The sequence below is a fragment of the Trachemys scripta genome, chromosome 10, assembly GCF_013100865.1.
Source record: "Trachemys scripta elegans isolate TJP31775 chromosome 10, CAS_Tse_1.0, whole genome shotgun sequence".
NCBI lineage: Eukaryota > Metazoa > Chordata > Testudines > Emydidae > Trachemys > Trachemys scripta.
In genome coordinates, this window is record NC_048307.1 from 14,526,000 (window position 1) to 14,546,272 (window position 20,273).

At 42.3% G+C, this 20,273-nt stretch overlaps 1 protein-coding gene across 1 annotated transcript; it reads left to right on the forward strand.

Moving 5' to 3' along the window:
- The first annotated feature begins 441 nt into the window (after positions 1-441).
- Positions 442-19,782, forward strand: TMEM130 (transmembrane protein 130). Its single transcript, XM_034784948.1, has 8 exons — positions 442-1,312; positions 4,879-5,181; positions 8,453-8,624; positions 9,576-9,745; positions 10,826-10,910; positions 16,151-16,353; positions 18,248-18,360; positions 19,195-19,782. The coding sequence occupies exons 1-8, from the start codon at positions 1,231-1,233 to the stop codon at positions 19,381-19,383; spliced, it is 1,317 nt and encodes a 438-aa protein (XP_034640839.1). The 5' UTR covers positions 442-1,230; the 3' UTR covers positions 19,384-19,782.
- The last annotated feature ends 491 nt before the right edge of the window (positions 19,783-20,273 follow it).

Consider the following 20,273-nt stretch of genomic DNA (forward strand, 5'->3'; position numbering starts at 1 on the left):
AGGTGGGTTGCAGGAGACGATTCCCCAGATAGTAGTCACATTCAGAAACTTTATTTGCATGACAAACTATAGAAGTGTCATCCAAGTTACCAAGCTGTACTGCAAGAAACAATCAGTTAATAATAAACGGGATATATTTTGTACTGAGCTCATCTCTCTCCTTCTATGCTTTGGACTATTTTACAATAAAATATTTTTTATTAAAAGTAACTCATCTTACCCAGGCTGCCACGATTCTCCAAAACCCTAGTGTCATCCAGTTTGTATGAAAGAGCTAATACAAAATAAGGTCCTATCCTGCAAACACTTATGTGTTTGCAAAAAGAACAGGAGTACTTGTGGCACCTTAGAGACTAACAAATTTATTAGAGCATAAGCTTTCGTGGGCTACTGCCCACTTCTTAGTCTCTAAGGTGCCAGAAGTACTCCTGTTCTTTTTGCTGATACAGACTAACATGGCTGCTACTCTGAAACCTGTTACTTATGTGTTTGTAACTATGCATGGGAGTAGTCCCAGTCAATTCAATGAATGTACTTACACGCAAGGAGTTATGGGCTTGCAGGATTGGGGCCTAAAATGTTATTGCTTTGTATTGTATTATTAGCTGTATGACACATAAAAATTCATCACTCATCTGTTTTGGGAAGATTTTTTAAGGTGGCATTTTTTTCTCTACCATCAGAGGAATATGATACAGGAGATAGGCAGAGTAATTCACCTGTTTTCTAATGGGATATTAAGCTCTGCACAGGTCAGTCTATTGTAGATTTTTATAGTGTTTTATGCAAAATTCTGCAAGATGCACATCGCCAAATATACCAAAATACGTTTATTCTATTACCAGAAAACTGATTTTTATTTTCAAAATTCTTACCGTTCTAGGAGCTTTTCATTAGCACCCCAGATAGGAATTTTCTCTGCCTCATTTTTCTAATCCATTGGTTTATACAGGTGTCTAATATGCCTGTAACAAAACCTAATAAGAACTTTTCTAAATTGGTTAGGTAGCCAGGATTTGCCAGCTAAACAATGTACAGAGAAAATAAAAAACAAAACAAAAAACCAGACAGCGCAGTACCCCACATTGCCTCTAGGGGACAGCAGCAGTGGCTGCTTGCTCCCCATCTCCTCCCCAGCATAAAGACAAATTCGAGCCCATTTGGAAGATGAAGTCTGGCTATCGGAGCTGAACAGACAGCAGCAGCTTTCTCTTGGCACACTGACTACAAATGGCCCTGGTATTTTTCACCCCGAGCATCCTCCAAGTGCCTTGCATGGTGCTGTTCCTTTTCCATTTCAAGTCAGCAGCAGGTAAGGTAGATCTGCTCCTTTCTCAATACAGGGCTAATGAGCCAGGGGTCATTAGAAGCAGTCCTGAAAAGCAATCTTATGCTGCTGTAAACACAGAATGAGCATTTATCTCCAGGCAAGCTCAGAAGCGACTGAGCATTTCTAGCGTTTGCATGAAAATAAATGCTCTATCTGCATTTGCAGCAAGGTTTGCAGTATCATATTTATCCTACATATGGAACCAGTCCTGCATTTGCAGGGGAACAGATTAGATGAGAGATCTTTTTCCCATTGCTAATTTCTGCAGTGCTAGGTTTCTGTTTCCCTGAAGAGTGATAAAACCCTACTCTGAAACTGAAGGAGATGTGGTTAAACCTCCTAGCTTGAACACTGGTTATTTATAAGGATGACTTTTTGTTTTCCTGTTCTGCAGTGGATTGTGTATTCATTCATCCTGCTTGAATAGCTGGAGCAGGTGTGAAGGGAGTTGCACCCCCAAGGGACACCTTCCCAGTAGGGAGCTGGCAATAATGAGCAAGTTCTCTTACAGAACAAAATGGAGGGGCAGCTACTTCTGCCCTTGTTAGTCCATACACCTCATTCAGCTCTTCATGGTGAGGCTTGGCAAATCTGGGAGGACAAGAATGAGTCTATCAGCCCCCTTCTAGATTTCCTTCCTAATTGGGATGCAGTAAAACATCTCTACTCCCTCACTGCTATTGCACCCAGTGAGTCACAAATGACTAAGACAGCCCGCCTCTCCCTTTGCTCCTTCATAGCATGTGTGTTGCATCTTACATCAAATGGTATGAGGAGAAGTGAGTCAGGAGAGCTGGGTTAAATACTCCACTCTGCCACTTACGCATTGTGTGACCTTGAGCTAGTCACTTGACCCCCCTCTCTCTCAGTTATCATACTTCAATAAGACCCCTCCCCAGTTTCTTTTTGATATCCTCCACTGATTTCTGCTATTTTCGTCCAGCTGTGCTTCAGCAAAATGGACAGTGAGCTAAGTCTAATTTGCATAGAGAAATAGGAGACATCTCTCTCCATCTAGGTTTTTAAAAGGTCAGCTGCATCAGGAAGGAGTTGAGTTTTTCCAGTTTTGCACCACCACGTTTCTTTCTACTCCCAGCCATTTCACATGGGCTTGGAGTTTCCCCCCCCCCTTTCTCATTGCCCTTGAATACAGGGCCAACCTTCACTAGCATATGCAATTTAGGCTGTGGATGTTTCCTTTAAATTAGGTCCCTAGACTGGTTCTTTCCCAGGCTGGGAGAAGTAGAGAGAGGAAAGGTTTGTAATGGAGGCTAAAGGAAAAACCTGTATTTTTCTTGGGTTTAATAAGGAAATAAGGGGATTAAACCTGTAACACGTACCTGGTTTTGGGGACACCTCTTCAGGCCAAAACCATGCTTGTGGAACATTGATTAAGTGAAGGGTGTAGCTAGCAATGACTCTATTTATAAAGATGAGTTCTGCAGAACAGCATCAGATCTGCTCACACAAAATTTATTCTTTGCATTGAAGTTGTGGTCTTTTTATTTCTTTTTTTTTTTTAATGAAGCAGGGGGTGATTGGAGGAAATGGAGTTGTGGCTACAAAAGCCTGATCCAACACTAGCAGGAAGAGTGAATACAGTTGGGGAAAGGGATTCCCTGGGTGAAGTTCTATGATATTAACTTGTACAGTATTGCCAACTTCAAGAGATCAAAAATCATGAGTTGGACCCTCAAAAATCATGAGATTGGCCCCCAAAATTGTGACATTTTAAAGAAGATTTTATTGTGTTGTTTTGGTCAGTCTCTTGATTTTTGAACTCCCCCTGCCCATCCCCTGGGCACGTCCATTTGACAATTTCCCACTCTCCCACCTGTGCCAGATAAGTTGATTTTGGCCCCAATTGCAAGAGCTCTCACCCCCATCACCTGCCCAGCACTTAATCCTGCCCCCCAGTCCTCCATCAGTTCTCTCCCCACCCAACCCCACCAATTTCAGTCCCCCTCAGTTCACTTCCCCAGTCCCCATTATCACCACCCCATCAGTTCAGCCCCCGTTCCCCATTGACTCCCAACACCCTCAGTTCAGCCTCCCAGCACTCACCCCATCTGCTCAGAACCCACCGTCGATACAGACCTCCACCCTATCAGCCCTCACCTCCTCATGTCAGCCCTCCTGCTGCCATCTGGCCATAGTTCAGCCTTCCTAGTCTCACCTCTGCTCCTCTTCACCCATCCCAGGCCTCGGGGGGCTGCAGTAGGGTCCCCTCTCCCACTTTCCAGGCTGCCAGGGGAACAGCTGCCCAGGGCTGTCAACGGGCGCCCCAGCCGCCCAGGGCTGACAGCGGGAGCCCCACCCAGCCAGGGAAGAAACACAATCCTGAGATTTGAGAGTTCTATCACAAGATCATGAGTGAGGCTTCATTTTACTTAGCAATCGCATCTCTCACAATAAACTCGCAAGAGTTGGCATGTCCATATAACGTGCGTGCTTCGGTTTCTGGCTTGCGTTGAAAAAGCCACAATGGAATAATGCCTGTTATTTTTGTAGGCTTAAAGTAAAACTGGTCTTGTTTCAAATGCAGAGACTGGCTCTGTAATGTCTTCCCAAGACCAAATCATCACACCTATTTCCATAAGACAAATTCTGCCCTGGTGATAAGAGGCTGAAACACCAACAATTTTAATGCACGTACAGAGGTACTTGTGGAACTAGTGGAATTTTCCTAATCACCTAGATGCCTAATTCCAATTGATTTCAATGGGAGTCAGCCACCTAGGCACTTACTCCTGCTAGGCACCTAACTGCATTTTTAGGTGCCCAAGTACCTTTAAAAATCTGGCCCAAGTTTATGCCTGCTTCCACCAGCACTGAATTTGCCCCTATACTTTAAAATTATAAACTACTTTAAGGGAGCTTGGCCCAGGTGAAGCCTGCATTTTCCTCTGCACAGAATCTTTCTCTTAACTACACAAAGGTTTTTTTTCCCCCCACCATACAAAGTTGGTGAAAAAAGTGTGTTCAGGCTTGTACATGGTGACATAGAAAGAGAAAAATAATGCTAAAATGGAAGGAGTTTGCACATCTTGGAACAGACCCTTATCAGGAAGGATTTGTTTTAGCTTGTAACGTTTCAGAAGTCAAACAAAGCTGGGGAGGGTTTATTACTTCACAGATATGTTTTGCTCCTTCTCTGCGTATACACTTTTATTTAAGCAACTGCAAGGTCCAAATCTGGATCTAAACTTCCTCAAAGTTTTGTGGGTATTCTGATATAGCAATTTGGTTTGGGTCTCTCTCTATTTTTTAACATTTCCAGGACCCATTCCTATGGAAATGTGTGTTTTTCATTGTGAATTATTTTAATTCTAAATAACATATAACTAGTCATGGAGCTAGAGAGGAGATTAATGTTTATACATATATTTTTAAATACCAAGGTGCAGTGCCTGTTCAGAAGCTTGACTGTATTTAGTGCCATCGGGTGCTAAAACCACATAATTACAGCATGTTAATACTTTTTTCACATGTTTGATCACAGGGAGAATATATATAAACACAATGACTTTTGTTTTCTGATTTTACAGTGCAGTATGTTCTGCAAATCAACAACAATGGTCCCATCACGACGGGAGCTCAAGCTACAATTCATGCCAGCTTGAGTATGAAGAATGATGATGTTGCATTCATTAGTGACCTAAAGTCCTATCATTTTAACTGGATTTTCACCCCTCTGACTTTGATTGAGAAATCAGAGCAGCGATTTAACTCTATGATTACCGTGACTGGTGAATTTTCTGGAGACTTTCCCATTTCTGTCTGGGCAACTGAGACGCACTGTTGGTTATGTCAGCCCATCGCCAAAAGCTTCACAATGCTTCACGTTACAGGTAAAATATCTTTGAACAGCTCGTTCAAGTCTTCACACATTCCACTGAGATAGGCGCTGCGTATTCTGGGATTCAGAACGGTGCTAGCTACAACCATGTTTAACATGGCTTCTACTAGCAGGGTTCTAGAACAGTTTCTTTGACAGTTGGACAGAGAGATTTTTTGCCATGAACAGTGGTCACCAGACCATGCTGTAGACTACCTAAGACAGAAAATCAATAACATGCTCACTTGCAAAAAAAATCCCTGTGCCCACTGCTCAAGGAAACCATGCTAGAAACCTGATGTTTGAGCAGTTTTACTTCACGTTTCTGCTAGTTGTACCTCACAAAAGCTAGAAGCGAGCCTGGTATGGGTCAGGCCCTTTTTGTTCTGTGAAATCTAGATTCCTGAAGATGCAGATTGTTGCTGTCACACTAGCTCAGCATATCTAGTTCCAAACTTGAGTTGACCTCCAGCAGCCGCAATCTACAAGTTTCCCCTTATATCAGTCACATCCGAATTGTGCATAAGACATGACTGAAGTAGGAATACCATGAGGCCATTGGCATGGTAGAGCTATTATACTTTGTGTAAAAGTATTTTGAATAACTGTAGCTGGAGCACAGTTCAAGGCGTGGCTACTGTCACAAGTGGGACTATGTAAAATAGCACCTCTGTTATTATTATTTGTATTATCGTAGCATCTAAGAGCCAGTCATGGACCATTATGCGACACATTGTACAAAGAGAACAGACGACAGTCCCTGCCCCAAAGAGCTTACACATTCAACAGATCTGATCATGTGGCTATTCAGAGTCACATGATCTGATTTTACTGTCCAGTGGACCCATCCTCAGGATTGTTGGGTGAGCCTGTGAAAGGATTTTCTCCATCATCCCTAAACTTAACCGATTCTTGTCCATCAGGATCAGAGTACTAGCCACAGGGAACAGCTGCAAATCTGGGGGAGGGTTAGTGAGATCATTCTTTGAGAAACACCTCAAAGTTAACCAAGCCATCTTACCCAATGAGTTTGAGTGTGCGCACAGGATCTTTCAATTCTCTCCTGCCTCTTACTGCCAAAGCAGAGCCTATCTGCTTATTCTGTTCCTTTCAATCTCAGTGCTCAGTTTCCATTGGCTTATGTTTTCAAGGCTATCTTCACAAGGAAAAGGAAAAGAAACTTTTTAACCTATGAAAGCTAAGATTCGCCTTTAACTTCCTAGTTTCCCCAAGCAAGCAGGCCCCCAAGCACTGGCTTTGCAGGGCCTAAGGAAAAGCTCCAATATAAAAAATAAGTCTGTTTAGTTTTGTCTCCAGTTAGTTTTGCAGAGTCAGTCCCAGTCTGGAAGCGTGAATTTCATTCTAGCTGCGTTTGCCAAGCGAGAGATTTGTTAACAAGATAGCAGCAGAGGCGGATTAGGGGTTGTGGTGCCCTGGGTCAGAGCAAGTGGGGGCCCCAACCCCGTTCCCCGGCAGGAGTGCCGGGTGGGTGAAGTGAGTGGGGCAAACCCCCACACCCCAACCCCGCTCAGAGCACCAGGCGTGTGGAGCCTAGGAGCGCCCCAATTGGCCGGGGCCCCTGGACACGACCCAATTGGCCCAATGGCTAATCTGCCACTGGATAGCAGAATCTATGTTACAGGTGATCTGTCTAACCTGTCTAGCTATCTATAATGAGCTTATCCCTTGGAATCTGATCATCATGATCATGGACGATCTAGAGAGATCCCAGCCCAATTTCTTATATCACAGGTTGCACTCACAATGCTGGCCATTATGAATATGTCTACACTGCAGTTAAAAAACCCGGGGCTGGTCCGTGCCACCTGACTCAGGGTCACAGGGCTGCTTAATGGCAGTGTAGACATGTGGGCTCGGGCTGGAGCCCAAGCTCTAGGACCCTGTGAGGTGGGAGTTTGGTTGCCAACCCTCCAGGATTGGCCTGGAGTCTCCAGGAATTAAAGATTAATCTTTAATTAAAGATTATGCCATGTGATGAAATCTCCAGGAATACATCCAACCAAAATTGGCAACCCTAGGAGGATCCCAGAGCTCGGGCTGCAGTCCAAGCCCGAATGTCTACACTGAAATTAAACAGCTTCGCAAACCCGAGACCCATCAGCCTGAGTCAGCTTGCACAGGCCAGCTGCAGGTTTTTTAATGCAGTATACACATCCCTAGACTATCTTTCAGCCTATAAACCAGGGTCGGCAACCTTTGAGAAGTGGTATGCCAAGTCTTCATTAATTTAAGGTTTCACATGCCAATAAAAGGTTTCGCGTGCCAGGCCGGCAGCAGGCTGAACGGGGCCGGCGGCCGGGACCCCGGCTGGCCAGGGGCCGGTGGCCGAGACACCAGACTGGCAGCAGGCTGAGCGGGTCATCCTGCTGCCGGTCTGGGGTCCCGGCCGCTGGCCCCGCTCAGCCCGCTGCTGGCCTGGATGGACGGAACCCTGGCCGGCAGCGGGCTGAGCGGGGCCGGTGGCCAGGACCCCGGCTGGCAGCAGCGTGCCACTAAAAATCAGCCCGTGTGCTGCCTTTGGCACGCGTGCCGCAGGTTGCCAACCCCTGCTATAAACCAAGTAAATATGAGGATATCATTACTGAAAGACATGAAATTTCGAACTTCACTATGCTGTTTGCACGGAATCGCTTTACATTGTATAACTGTATTTTAAATCATTATAGGATTGTGTATAGCATGTCAGTCATTCACAATAGTAAAAAAATTCTTGTCCTATACACCTCTACCCCGATATAACGCGACCCGATATAACACGAATTCTGATATAACGCGGTAAAGCAATGCTCCGAGGGGGCTGGGCTGCGCACTCCAGCAGATCAAAGCAAGTTCGATATAACGCGGTTTCACTTATAATGCGGTAAGATTTTTTTGGCTCCAGAGGACAATGTTATATCGAAGTAGAGGTGTACTTTGTTTTAGAGAGAGTGTGTATTGGTTAGATCAAGGGACAGGGAGTCAGGACTCCTGGAGTGGAATCATTGCCCCATTGAAGTCAATGGCAAAACTTTTCTGGACTTATATAGGGCCAAGATTTCCCCCCTTGGATTCTATTGCAGGCTGTGTGACCTTGCGTAAATCATTTAATCTCTCTACCTAAATTTACCAATCTGTGAAATAGATATAAAAATGCTTACCCACCCTCACAGGGATGTTGAGAGATTAAAAGAATTAATGTTTAAATGGGCCTTTGAGATTTGTAGGTAATGCTATGAAAGTGAAATATAGTCTCATTATTCTTCCTTTATCATCTTCTTCTGCAGAGTTTATAGTAGGGAATCTTACCATTGCACAAATAGAAGACAACAGAACATTTGTCGAACAAGGTTCTAGTTCTGCCACCGACACTCTGACCCTGATTTCTTTCTTTCGTCATGATCCGAGTAATTATTTCAAGTCGGCATCATTCATCTACAACTGGGATTTTGGAGATGGGTATGTCCAGTTGTTTGTTTATTTATGGAAAGGCTCCGGATGCTTCTGGTAAGGATGTGTAACACACTCCTACACTCACAATGTTCAGATAGTCTAGGAGCTCACAAACAGTTAAAAAATGTAAGCTTTGGCCTAGGGTCTGTCTCCAAGTTTCATTATGCTACTTAGATGCTGATGTGTGCTGAGCTTCCCCAAAATGCAGGGGTGTTGAGATCCAGGTTTTTAGGTTAAAGTCCATGTTTAGTTAGAGAGGGTCTGCTAATGCAAATACATAGAGCTGAACAAATAATTCATAGTAAATAATATATTTAATGATTTTGAGCATGTTTTTCTGCTTACAGAATCTCCATGAGCAGACTGCAATTTTCTCAAGTGTATTTTTAAATAAATTTGAAGAATTGATTGTATTCTTTTCCTTGGTTGTTATTGAACAGTGTCTAGATATTACAATGACTGGCCATCTATAAATACCTTAGATAGTCACAGAGTACTGTTTCTATTCTCTGATTGGATGAGTGCATAAGCACTTCTGGCATGAATGTTTGTGTGTGTACATTTCAGGTTTGATTTTTTTAAATAGTGGTCCATATTATTTTACTAAAGAATTTAGTTTGCCTGTGGCACCCCTGCTTTACTGACTGTAATAAAGGAAATATTAGATCATTACCACCCATTCTAATTCTGACCCATGGATGATATTTAGGGATGATTGTGTCATTGTTTTCCTTGAAAAACTTAAACAAAGTAAGAAAAGCATCCTGGTGGGCCTAATTCTGATCTCACTTTCACCAGTTTGACATCAGTATAACTCCATGAACTTCTGGGGAATTAGTCCTGATTTACATTGGTGTAACAAAGAAGACTCAGACCTTCATGTATCTAAAACATTCAGTGCAAGCAGTTTCTGACCAGAGGTGATGCTGATTCTAAATCTTTTCATGCTACCCATAGAACTCAGCTGGTAACTGAAGAACCCTTCGTCTACTATAATTATTCTACGGTGGGGAATTGCAAGGTACATCTCAAAGTTGTAGCTGAATGGGAGCAAATTGAGAGTGCCACACATGAAAGAAAGATTGTGCAGAAAACGGGAGATTTCACCACCGAATTGGAGTTGCTGGGTAATTATAAATGGCGTTGGATGCGCAAAACAGAACTTCCAGTATTGTTGCACAAGCTGTAGTATAATGTAATTTCTAGACCATAAGTTGAGCATGATAATTAAACAGAATAGGGAGATCTTTAATAAAGTATTGTATCAGACCTATGGTTTAACAACAGAGCTTTTCCAGTTTTATTATCATCAAAATTTGTTTTCAAAAACAAACATTCAGTAAAAAAAACTTTCCATGTATCAAAAACCTTGTTTTTAGTAAATGAAAATTGTCAAATGCATTCTTTGTTTAAAAAAAAAAATCAAAATGCAAAATTTAAACCCTACAATCATTATTTTAAAAATTGTGTAATGGCTCTATTTACATTAATTATATTGTTTAGCTCTGCATAAGGCTAATTCATGTTTGCTTTGGCACCCAGAGGCCATAGCAAAGGGCAATTCCTAAATGCATGAAATTAGGCTTGGCAGAATTCAATTTTTATTTTTTGATAATTTCAGCAGATAATATCAACGTTTATTGTTAAGCATTTTTTTAGATTTTCAAAGATTTACATTTTTACAGATGCAGGAAATTACTGGGAGGAGGTACAGACAATGGTGGGGTCAGACCATAATTATTTAATGACAGTAGATGTTGAGATTCAAAAAGCTAATGCTTGTAATGGTTAAAACACAAATTGTCAACATCACGTTGTCAAAATATACTAAGTAAATATCCTAAATCAAACTCTAATAATTTCTCAGGCAGCACTTTTCTTACTTTGCCTATCTGTGAATTTTAATTATCATTGATGGAAATTTTCTTTTGTCGGTTTGTGTGTATATGGTGAAATCAACATTTACCGATAAAAATCTAATCTTTCCAAGCCTAAAAATAATCAGTTGTAATGTTTAAAGATAACTGACAAAACATACTAGTTGATCTGAAGCTATTCTATTTATTAGCAAAAACAAATAATAAAAAATAAATATCACTATCACAGGATAGAAAAGTGCATAAAAATTAAACTTTCACTGTAAAACAAGAAATTGCTTTTGTTTTTAAAGCCACAGTTTTATGACTGTGTCACACTGTTCTTTCCAGATGCTGTTAAAAGTATAAATGTCATAGGCTCCAGAGAGACTCGTGTAATGGAAAACTTAAGTTTATCTCTACATATCAATGGCAGGTAAGTAACACACAAATATCCTTTGCTATAGAGAAATTGGTTTTTTCTCCTGATTTCCCCAGTGTGTAACCCATTGCATGCTACAGAACTGATCCCTAGAAAGATTTATTTTCTGTAAACAAGATATTACTGCACATTACTTGTTCATGACTCTAAAAATGTCTCGTACTGCAATAGGTTGCAGAAATGTAGACTATTAATAAACTGCACTTCTCTCCAAGGATCCCCCAGTACTTTAAACATAACACAAATGTTAATGAAAATCAAAGAGGACAGTGAGAAGAGAAACAGAGAGCAGTAAAAAGGAAGGAAAATAAGGGGCTTTTTAAACTGTGCTCTGAACTTTTCTTCCTCGTTGATCCTATTACTAAAGAAACCTGCACGCCGCATGTAGGGCACACTAACCAGTAGGCACACCAGGGCTGACACTAGGGAGTAGTAAGTTTAGGGTGCTGTTTCAGCCAGGTAACAGCAGCCACAAGGTGAACCAGGCAAGAAGAGTCTGAGCGGCAGTAGACCCAGAAAGGGAGGAATGAAGTGAAAGAACTGGATAATAGTGAAGAATTTAGCCAAAGACAGCTGGTTCTGGGGAGGAGAGAAAGCTTACAGTGCAGAGGTTGGTCTCGGCCCTCTTCCCAATGCACCACTTTGTTGCATTTAGTGGTGCATTGGAACTAAAGGTTCAAATGTAAGAACATGAGAGCGGCACACCCAAGTTTAGCTTTGCAGATGCTCTGTCAAGCTGTGTGACAGTCTGAGTGAAGGAAATCTTTTCAGATAGGGAAGGAGTTTTGCAATGTCTTGTTGGAAAACTTAACAGAATCCTTCATCAGCAGAGAGAGAGACTGAACAAACTCTGGCTTAAAATTTATCCCACAGCAATGAGTCTTCCTCCAAGTGAGTGAGGCTTGCCAGGCCTGGCAGTGAGAGCTGGCTGGGTTGATACAGTCTTGCTGTGTGCATTGCAAATCATAGAATATCAGGGTTGGAAGGGACCTCAGGAGGTCATCTAGTCCAGCCCCCTTACTGAAAGCAGGATCAATCCCCAGACAGATTTTTGCCCTAAATCATCCCCTGAAGGATTGAACTCACAACCCTAGGTTTAGCAGGCCAATGCTCAAACCACTAAGCTATCCCTGGAGGACAATAATATCTGTACAGGTGTACATAAGGCTCCTGCCAGGTGCCCAAACTTTGTGACACCAGGACATTGCTAGTAATTTGCTTGGACAGAAGTCATCCTCTGTTGAACCAAGCAAGACTTCTCATGAGCTTACACATTTGCAGGCGCAGGGCCTAGATTGCATGCAAATTAACATAAATTGTAAAAAATGTTTGGCAGGTGAATTTTAGACCCCTGAAACAGGGTTTTAGAATGAACAACCCAACCACACCCTAAACTTTAGCAGAAGAAATACAACCAATATATTAAAAAGAATATTGGTGACACAAAGCAGCACTGAATGATAAATAAACTGGTCTAATTAAAATCTGGCCTGAGGGATGGGATTTTTATGACAGAAGCAGAACTCAAAGTGAGCCAAGCACAAACTGACTTCTTCGCTCAGCAATGACTGTGCTGCAGGGTTGGAGGAATGGGATGCTGATAAAAAGGATCAAGAAAGGATAAGTTTATCACCAGAATCAAAGTCCAGAGAGCAGCAGATGAGCCTCTCCAGAAACATGTAGAGCAAAGGTCTGAAAAATGTAAATAAAGAGCACAAGCAAAACAGCAAAAAGCTATATGGCCAAAACATTGTGGAAATGGTGGTGTACCTTGATGTATTTCTAGCAAATAAAGAGCTTTTTGACATTGCTTTAAGATGATGCTGTGATTTACAAGTTTTATTTACCTTTTGCCAAGTCTTTAATCCAAACAGTTGTGTTAAGCTCATCTGTTGCTCTTTTATAGGCTTTTTATGAGCAGAGAACATACATGAAAATCCTGGGTGTGTCACAGAATCACAGACATTGACCTCTCTCATTGTCGCAGGAACAAGAAAAATAACATTTTCTGACCTCTGGGAATGAAGTCCATTTCTGCTTGCCCTAGTTGAGGAAGGGATGAAAAATAGACACGTTTTTATAATATCATTTTACCTTTTCAGCACCTTTCATGCCAACTGTTCCTAAAGCACTTTATAAACCATATAGACCCTTGTGAGGATTCTTTCACTTGCCATTAAAATCCAGCTACATGTGGGGTGGAATAAAGCAGGTATTTAAGGACCTAATCCCATGAGATGCTAAGCATCCCGTGCAAGTCAGTGGTGATTGAGGGCACTCAGCACCTCAAAGGATTGGAACCTGATTACATTCTATATTCCTAGCTGCTCCTGCAGTTTTATCTGGAGACAGTAACATGAAGACAGTTTCTGTCTTGATAAAACTTCAGGAGCATCTAGGTATGCAGAATGTAATCCGGCAAGATGCAATTTGGCCAAGGCTCTACGATTAATACCCCTACTTTTGTTAAAAACCACATGAAATTGTTAATCACCACAGGCGGTTAGGACCTCAGTTTCACATTTAATTCAAAAGGCAGTACCCCTGGAGATTGTTCAAGGAGACATGTAGCTATTATGCATTGCCAACACCACTTCTTGCAGCATCTTGGGTTTCCTTTGAAGGTTTCCTATCAGAGTGCTTCCTGGGTCCTGCTTAGTTTGTAAGCTCTGATAAAACTATACAGGCCAAAAGACCCAAAGCTTCCAAAATGAATGGATGTTTTGGATAAGAAGGAATGCAGGATTGAACCCTGAGGTATATCTTCAGGCTGTGGAACAAGTTTTTCCCCTCCAGTATCTAGAGGGGATTCCTTTTCAGTCTTGGCTGTGGAATGTGATGATGAAGATGATCAAGGAAAGGCTGGTTATGTAGCATACCGTGAAACTGATGAAAATGATAATAGACATCGACTTCTGTTTGTGTGCAGAATGTTTACATATGAATTCCATTCTCTGACATCAGTGCTAGGGTTGAATTATGACTGAAAGTTAAGAACATAGGAATTTCCAGATGGGATCACACCCAAGGTCACTCTAGTCCAATATCCCATCTGTGAATGTGGCCAACACCAAATACTTTAGGAGTCCTGGTGGTTTTCAATTTTTAAAATATATTTCTTAGATGTTTACAGTATTTCATAATGGTAAATGGAACTGACTTACAAACAAACACAAACAAACAAAGCAACCTGATTATAACAAATTTTCATAAAGAAATAAAGGAATCAAAGTTTAGTTTTCTATTAATAATGGTATCATATTATTCATGTCCATTCAGACAGCTGCCCGGTATTCAGGGAAACATTTGTGAATTCACAAATTTTAGCCCAAATAATTATTCATCCAAAAAAATAGTAACAGAAGTTTACTTATTATCCTGTCTCAAAATTTACAGTCAACCAAGCAAAAATTGTCATTCTGTGGAATGATTCACAATCGTGAGTGCCAACCCCAGGGCAGACTGTCAAAAAGCAGGGCAGACACCCCAAACTTGTGGTATGTTCTATAATTAGATTTCACCAATCTAGTAACAAATGTGAACTCCTGAAGCACCGTACCAGCCTTACCATGAAGACACAGGTAGGCCCCTTGGAAACTTCAGTCTATCTTGCCACCCAGGGAAGCTGGACTTAGTGATAAATGGTCACTTACACCAAAGATCACAAAATATTCAGGTTGCTTCCAGTCGCAAGAGACCACTTACCGCAGGTCAATTTCTACCTCAGATTTCACACCAAAGACAACATTTGTAGCCAATCCTATAGTAAACTAACTAAGGATTTATTAAGTAAGGAAAAGAAATGAGAGAGTTATTTACAGGTTAAAGCAGGCAACATATAGGCACAAATGAGTTACAGTCTGTGGTTTCCAAAGGTGACAGAGATGTAGTAATGTCCACTGAATGTCTTTTAGGGCTAAACCAGGTTGACCTTGGCGATCTCTGCTTTTTACCACTCAAAACAATCGGTGGTTAAGTTTAATCGCCAGGAGTGCAACTCCCAGCAATAAAGCGCTATCTACACTGGCGCTTTTCAGCGCTAAAACTTTTGTCGCTCAAGGGGGTGTTTTTTCACAGCCCTGAACGACTAAAGTTTTAGCGCTGAAAGTGGCAGTGTAGACACAGCCTTAGTCTTGATAGTTCTCCTTCATGAGCGGGGGTAATCACTCCTCCTGCCTGAGTTTACAAGTTCAGAATAGGCATTTTTACAATTATAAAGCAAAACTTATAATTTACCTTTATAGCACGGGATGCAGACACTACAAGTAGCATTAATGCATGCAGCAATTTACAAGCATTTTATAGCGTTTAAACACTAAACCCATCCTTACAAGTCTAACACCTAACTTAAACAACACTAACATCCAGGTGAGCTACATCTGGTCTGCAGCTCTGAATCTGTCAGTGCTCAGCTGATGCCTACAGACTTGGCAAAAGCTGGCACCTGGTCTACCAGCATCACAAAAACAATACCACATGATTTAGGTGATCAGTGCCACAACACAAAAGACAAACAGTCAATGTTTGCCAAAAACCCATACACTGAAAATTATTCCATCAACCCCTGACCACCCCCACCCCCTGCTGCAGCAATGTTTTGGCATAAGAATAATCCACGCTATTGCAGAAATGAGGATTCATCAATGTACTAACAGAACTGGGGAAAAATCATAGCAAGTATTAGGACATTTTCAAATGATGTAAATCAGTATAGTTCCACTGAAGCCAAGGGAACAACACTGATTTATGCCCGCTGAGACTTTGGTCCATTATTCCCAACAAAAGGTAGGCTGAGCCATTATAATTGTAAGTCCTAAATTGTGACACAATCCATGTGTGTACTGCTGTTCTTGCCTAGGCAATCAGAAACTGTCATTCACATTCTGTACACAAAGCTGTCTGCTCCACTAGCCTCTCAGGCATTTGGCTGTCAGGTCTATATCAAATATCCATGGCTATGTAAGTGTTATGAAGAAGTGTTCAATAGATAAATGTGTGTACAGTTACTTAGTTCTAGCATTAGTTCGGTGCAGTATTACTACTTATATTTATATTATATTTTATATTATATTTATATTTGTTCACCTTGTTTATATTTATATAAATATGTATATACTTACACCAACCGTCAATGTTTTCAAAGTTCCTCTGCTATTTAATCTATGTGATTTATGCATTCCTATTTCAAATAATTTTTTACAAGCCTCTGCTGAATTTTTTCCTTTTCATTTCAGCCCTCCAATCACCTTATGCTGGCTCATAAAGGCTGAATGTATTCCACTGGAAGGGGAAATGTGCCATCTAGTGGTGATTAATGGCTCCTCCTACAATTTGAGCCATACCTTTCGTAATGCAGGACAATACTGTCTCAGCGTGAGAGTGGAGAATGGTGTGAACATGTTGCAGACGTACCATGAGATTAAAGTGTGGCCAACAGGTGAGACTCGAGATACAGAGGAACTGCCATGTTGGCTCAGATGACTAGATGTGCCTTTGACAGTAGCCACTACCAAAAGCTTCAGAGGACTGTGCAAAAAGTTTTTTAGTGGACAGTTATGGAAAAACCAGCCCAGAGATGGTTTCTTCCTAACTCTGATCAGCTAGAAGTTGGCTTATGTCCTGAAGCATGAAGGTTATATGCTCTCTTTTTTGTTTTGTTTTGTTTAAATTTCCTCTCTCATATAACTGATGTTCTACTCCTTTTTAAAATCCTACTAAGTCTCAGTGGTACCTGGAGAGTTCCATAGGATGACTGACTTGTGTACAAAATGTATTTTTATCAGTTTTAAATTTGCTGCCTTTAAATTTCACAAGTGGCCTCTAGCTCATGCATTGTGAGAGGCTAAACAGGACATACAAATTCTCATGTCCCCTCGTATTAACCTCTTCCTTAAAATAAGCAGTCCCAGTCTTTTCAGTCTCTCTCTTTATAGGGAAGTCTTTCTAGGTCTGTAATTATTCTAGCTGCCAATTTCTGCCCCTCCAACCCCCCATCCCATCAATCTCTGGTATACACTTTTTGAGACAGGGCAACCAGAACTGAAACCAGTTTTCAGAGATCTGTAAGGGGCCAGCACTGAGCAAATGGTCAGTGCCAGGTGGGGAAGAGAGCGTGGCCAGGGCAGCTTGCTGGAGCAATGGTGAGAGAATGCCTAAAAATTCTCAGGAGAAGGGGTGAGAGGGCAGTTCAATTTCCATGGCCTTTAAGACACTGGCTTACACTGGGGGCTGCAACGCCAACCCATCCCCCCCAGCCCCCAAGCTTATGAAGGGGGCCCTGGCCACACCTCTTTCCTGCCCACCTCAAGAGCATGCACACAAACACTCAGGAGCTGTCTATGCACCTGGCCTTTGTGCAGTCCATACCAGGGGAAAAGGAAAGGACCTTTACAACCTCCCACGCCACCACCCTGTTCTCTCATAAGGGCTGGCCCCATTCTGGTCCTCAGTCATTGGCCTGAGCTAGCCAGCAAAAGTGCCAGCTGTAATGATGCGAGCACCTGTCGAATAGACCTGTGACTGAGACCGATACCTCATTTCACTGAACCTGCTGGACAGCCAGCAACTTTTGGTTGCTACAAAATTTAGGCTGGATTTGAACCAGTGGCCTAGAGGTTAAAGGTGTTGAATGCCATGGCCAGTTCAGAATCCAGGCAACTGCGTTAAGATTTACCAGCCATGTGTGAAGTTTGTTCTGATGTCATCTGCTTTACTTCACTAGGAGACAGAATAGGTAGAATAGATTTACAAAGCAGGCTTGCTGGGTGGAATCTCTCCCTACCTTAGCATTTGGCTTTTCTGATTATCCTGTGTATTCTCTTTTCCTCCATTTCTCTGGGCTCAATGCTTTGCACATCTGGAGGTGAGAAGAGGCCCAGGGGACTTTATTTCAACTTTTCTGTCTCCTGCTTCTGCACTCTTAGGGTCGGCAAAGGACTGATTCAACTCTTGGCATAACTTAGGGCAGGTTCAGGGAGTAGCCTGGGAAATCCTCAGGTACCTACTTTAGAGCAGCTTCAAGGATCCTTTGTATCCCCGGTGTAGTCACAAAGTATGCTTAAAATGCCACATGATTGAGGAGGGAGGAAGAGGAAGTATATTTGGCAAAGTGAAGGCTGGTTTAAAAGAATTGAAAACAATCTAGCATACACCACAATTATTCAAATACAGCTGGGCAATTTGCTTTCTTTTAAAATAGTGTTTTGGGGAGAATAACCTGTGCCCCAAGTGCATGTTACTCTTTCATTCTATCCAGTCTTAAAGTTTCTTCACCTAGAATGGCCCGATCTCAGTGCATTATATTATACTGGACACATTCCTTCTTTCCCCAGGTATTCACCCGGCTTTCTTTGCCTTGCCATGTATTGCTCTGATTTCAGTGATGCTGGGATTTGTTATATACACGACCTTCCGAAGCAGCTCACAGCAGAAGGATCTTGTGGAGGTACAGGAGTAGCGTTGCTTTGCACGGGGCAAATAATTCAGAATAAGTCACTGGATGAATTTCTACCCCACCCCTTTTTTTGTTGTGTTTCTTTTTTTCCTGTTTGCAGATTGCCCACAGAGGGTGATTTTCTCAGATATATTTGAAATTATTCACTGAATAGTTTCACCAAATTATTCTCGGTCTGTAGTTCATTCCACAGCAGTTTGTTGCATGAATTCACTATTAGAAATTTGAGCTGTGTAAGCGGTCATTTAAATCATGTGGCATGGCTCTGTGTCCTTATTGGATGAAGGTAACTCATTGATTCAGGCTGTAGTGCAAATTCTAGTGGGAAATCAATTTAAAATTGAATTTCCATTAATATTCTCCAATATTTTCTTGTTCTGGCGGAGGGGACTGATTGCCCGGGGGAGGTGCGGGGGGAGTGTTCACAGAAGGACATATCCTGGGTAACCATGTGTGTATGGAAAGAAGGAAGGTGTGGTAGTGGGAAAGGAGGTTGGATAGTGAGATAGGACAGGGTATTAGGTAGAATGGTACTAAGTAATCATATGAGCATATTTTGTAACCTTCATCCACCCACCCTCCTATTTTCTTCACCTAGTGGAGTTTTCCCTTGTGTCATGTCTATAATTAATATGCACGCTACTAGGGTCAGAGACCAGATCTTCCTAGATATTTAGAAAGCAACTAACATTTTGGACAGTACCACAATACAAATAATAGGCCTGTTAAGAGAGAAACTGACTCTGGTTCCATTTCTGATTTTTCACTTGCTAGAGTAGCCCTAAATTTGGAAGTGACCTCCTCCTCTTTGATGTTGCTTTTCAGGTAGCTGACTTTGATTTTTCTCCTCTGTCTGACAAAAATCCCTCTCCTTCCGATTCCGAGTCAAGCTGTGGTCGAATATGCTGCAGGTCCTGTTTCCTTCAGCCACCTCAAGAATATTGGGAGACTGTCAGGGAGAGCCACGGACTCCTCCATCCTTTGTACAAGCCAGTCAAAATGTACACAGTGTGAAGAACACAGCTTCATTTGGTTATGTTAACTGCTGGCCTTAACTTTTCTCTTATGATGAGTTAAAAGCCAAGTGCTGCATGGATGGTTTATTTTTGCTGGTACTTTGAGAGATTAACTACTTATTAGGCCCAATACTAAAGAGTACTTCATCGTGTAATTTAAAAGGAAAGAGCCTGAACTACAATAAAAGTGGCTTCGCATATTTGAATTACACAGTGTATATCTTACAGTAGAGAGCATTGCCGAATCATTTAAATGCAGTATGTTATTCTTATGAAGGATTATTTTATGTGCAGATGTTTGCCAAATCCACTCCCCTTTGTAATCTGTCTGACCTTCCCCCATCACTCCCATCTCAATGCTGTTTGTTTCAAAGATGGAAATGCTCAAGACAAAAAAGTGCTTTTCTCTTTTTTCACAGCCATAAAGCATTCAGTTTACCAGGAGACTGAACCAAGTGAAATGCTGTTACTCTAATGCAAGGGTCTCAAACATGCGGCCCGTGGGGTTGTTTTCTGCGGCCTGCGAGCTCCTCGTGGCCCCCCGCCAGCGTTTACCTAGAGTGGCTCCAGCCCGACGCGCACCGGGGGAAGGGCAGGCTCCCTGCCTGCCCTGCCCCCTGCCACTCCGGGAAGCGGCCGGAACGTGGGGAAGCGGGGACACTGGACTCTGTGTGTTGTTCTTGCTTCAGGCAGCGCCCCCAGCTGCTCCCATTGGCCACAGTTCCCCATTCCCGGCCAATGGGAGCTGCTGGGGGTGGTGCCTGAAGCAACAGCAAGACACAGACCCCTGTGCCCCTCCTCCCCCAGGTTCCAGCCACTTCCCAGAGCGGTGCGGGGACAGGCAGGCAGGTGGCCTGCCCTGCCCTGCCCTGCCCTGCCCCCGGTGTG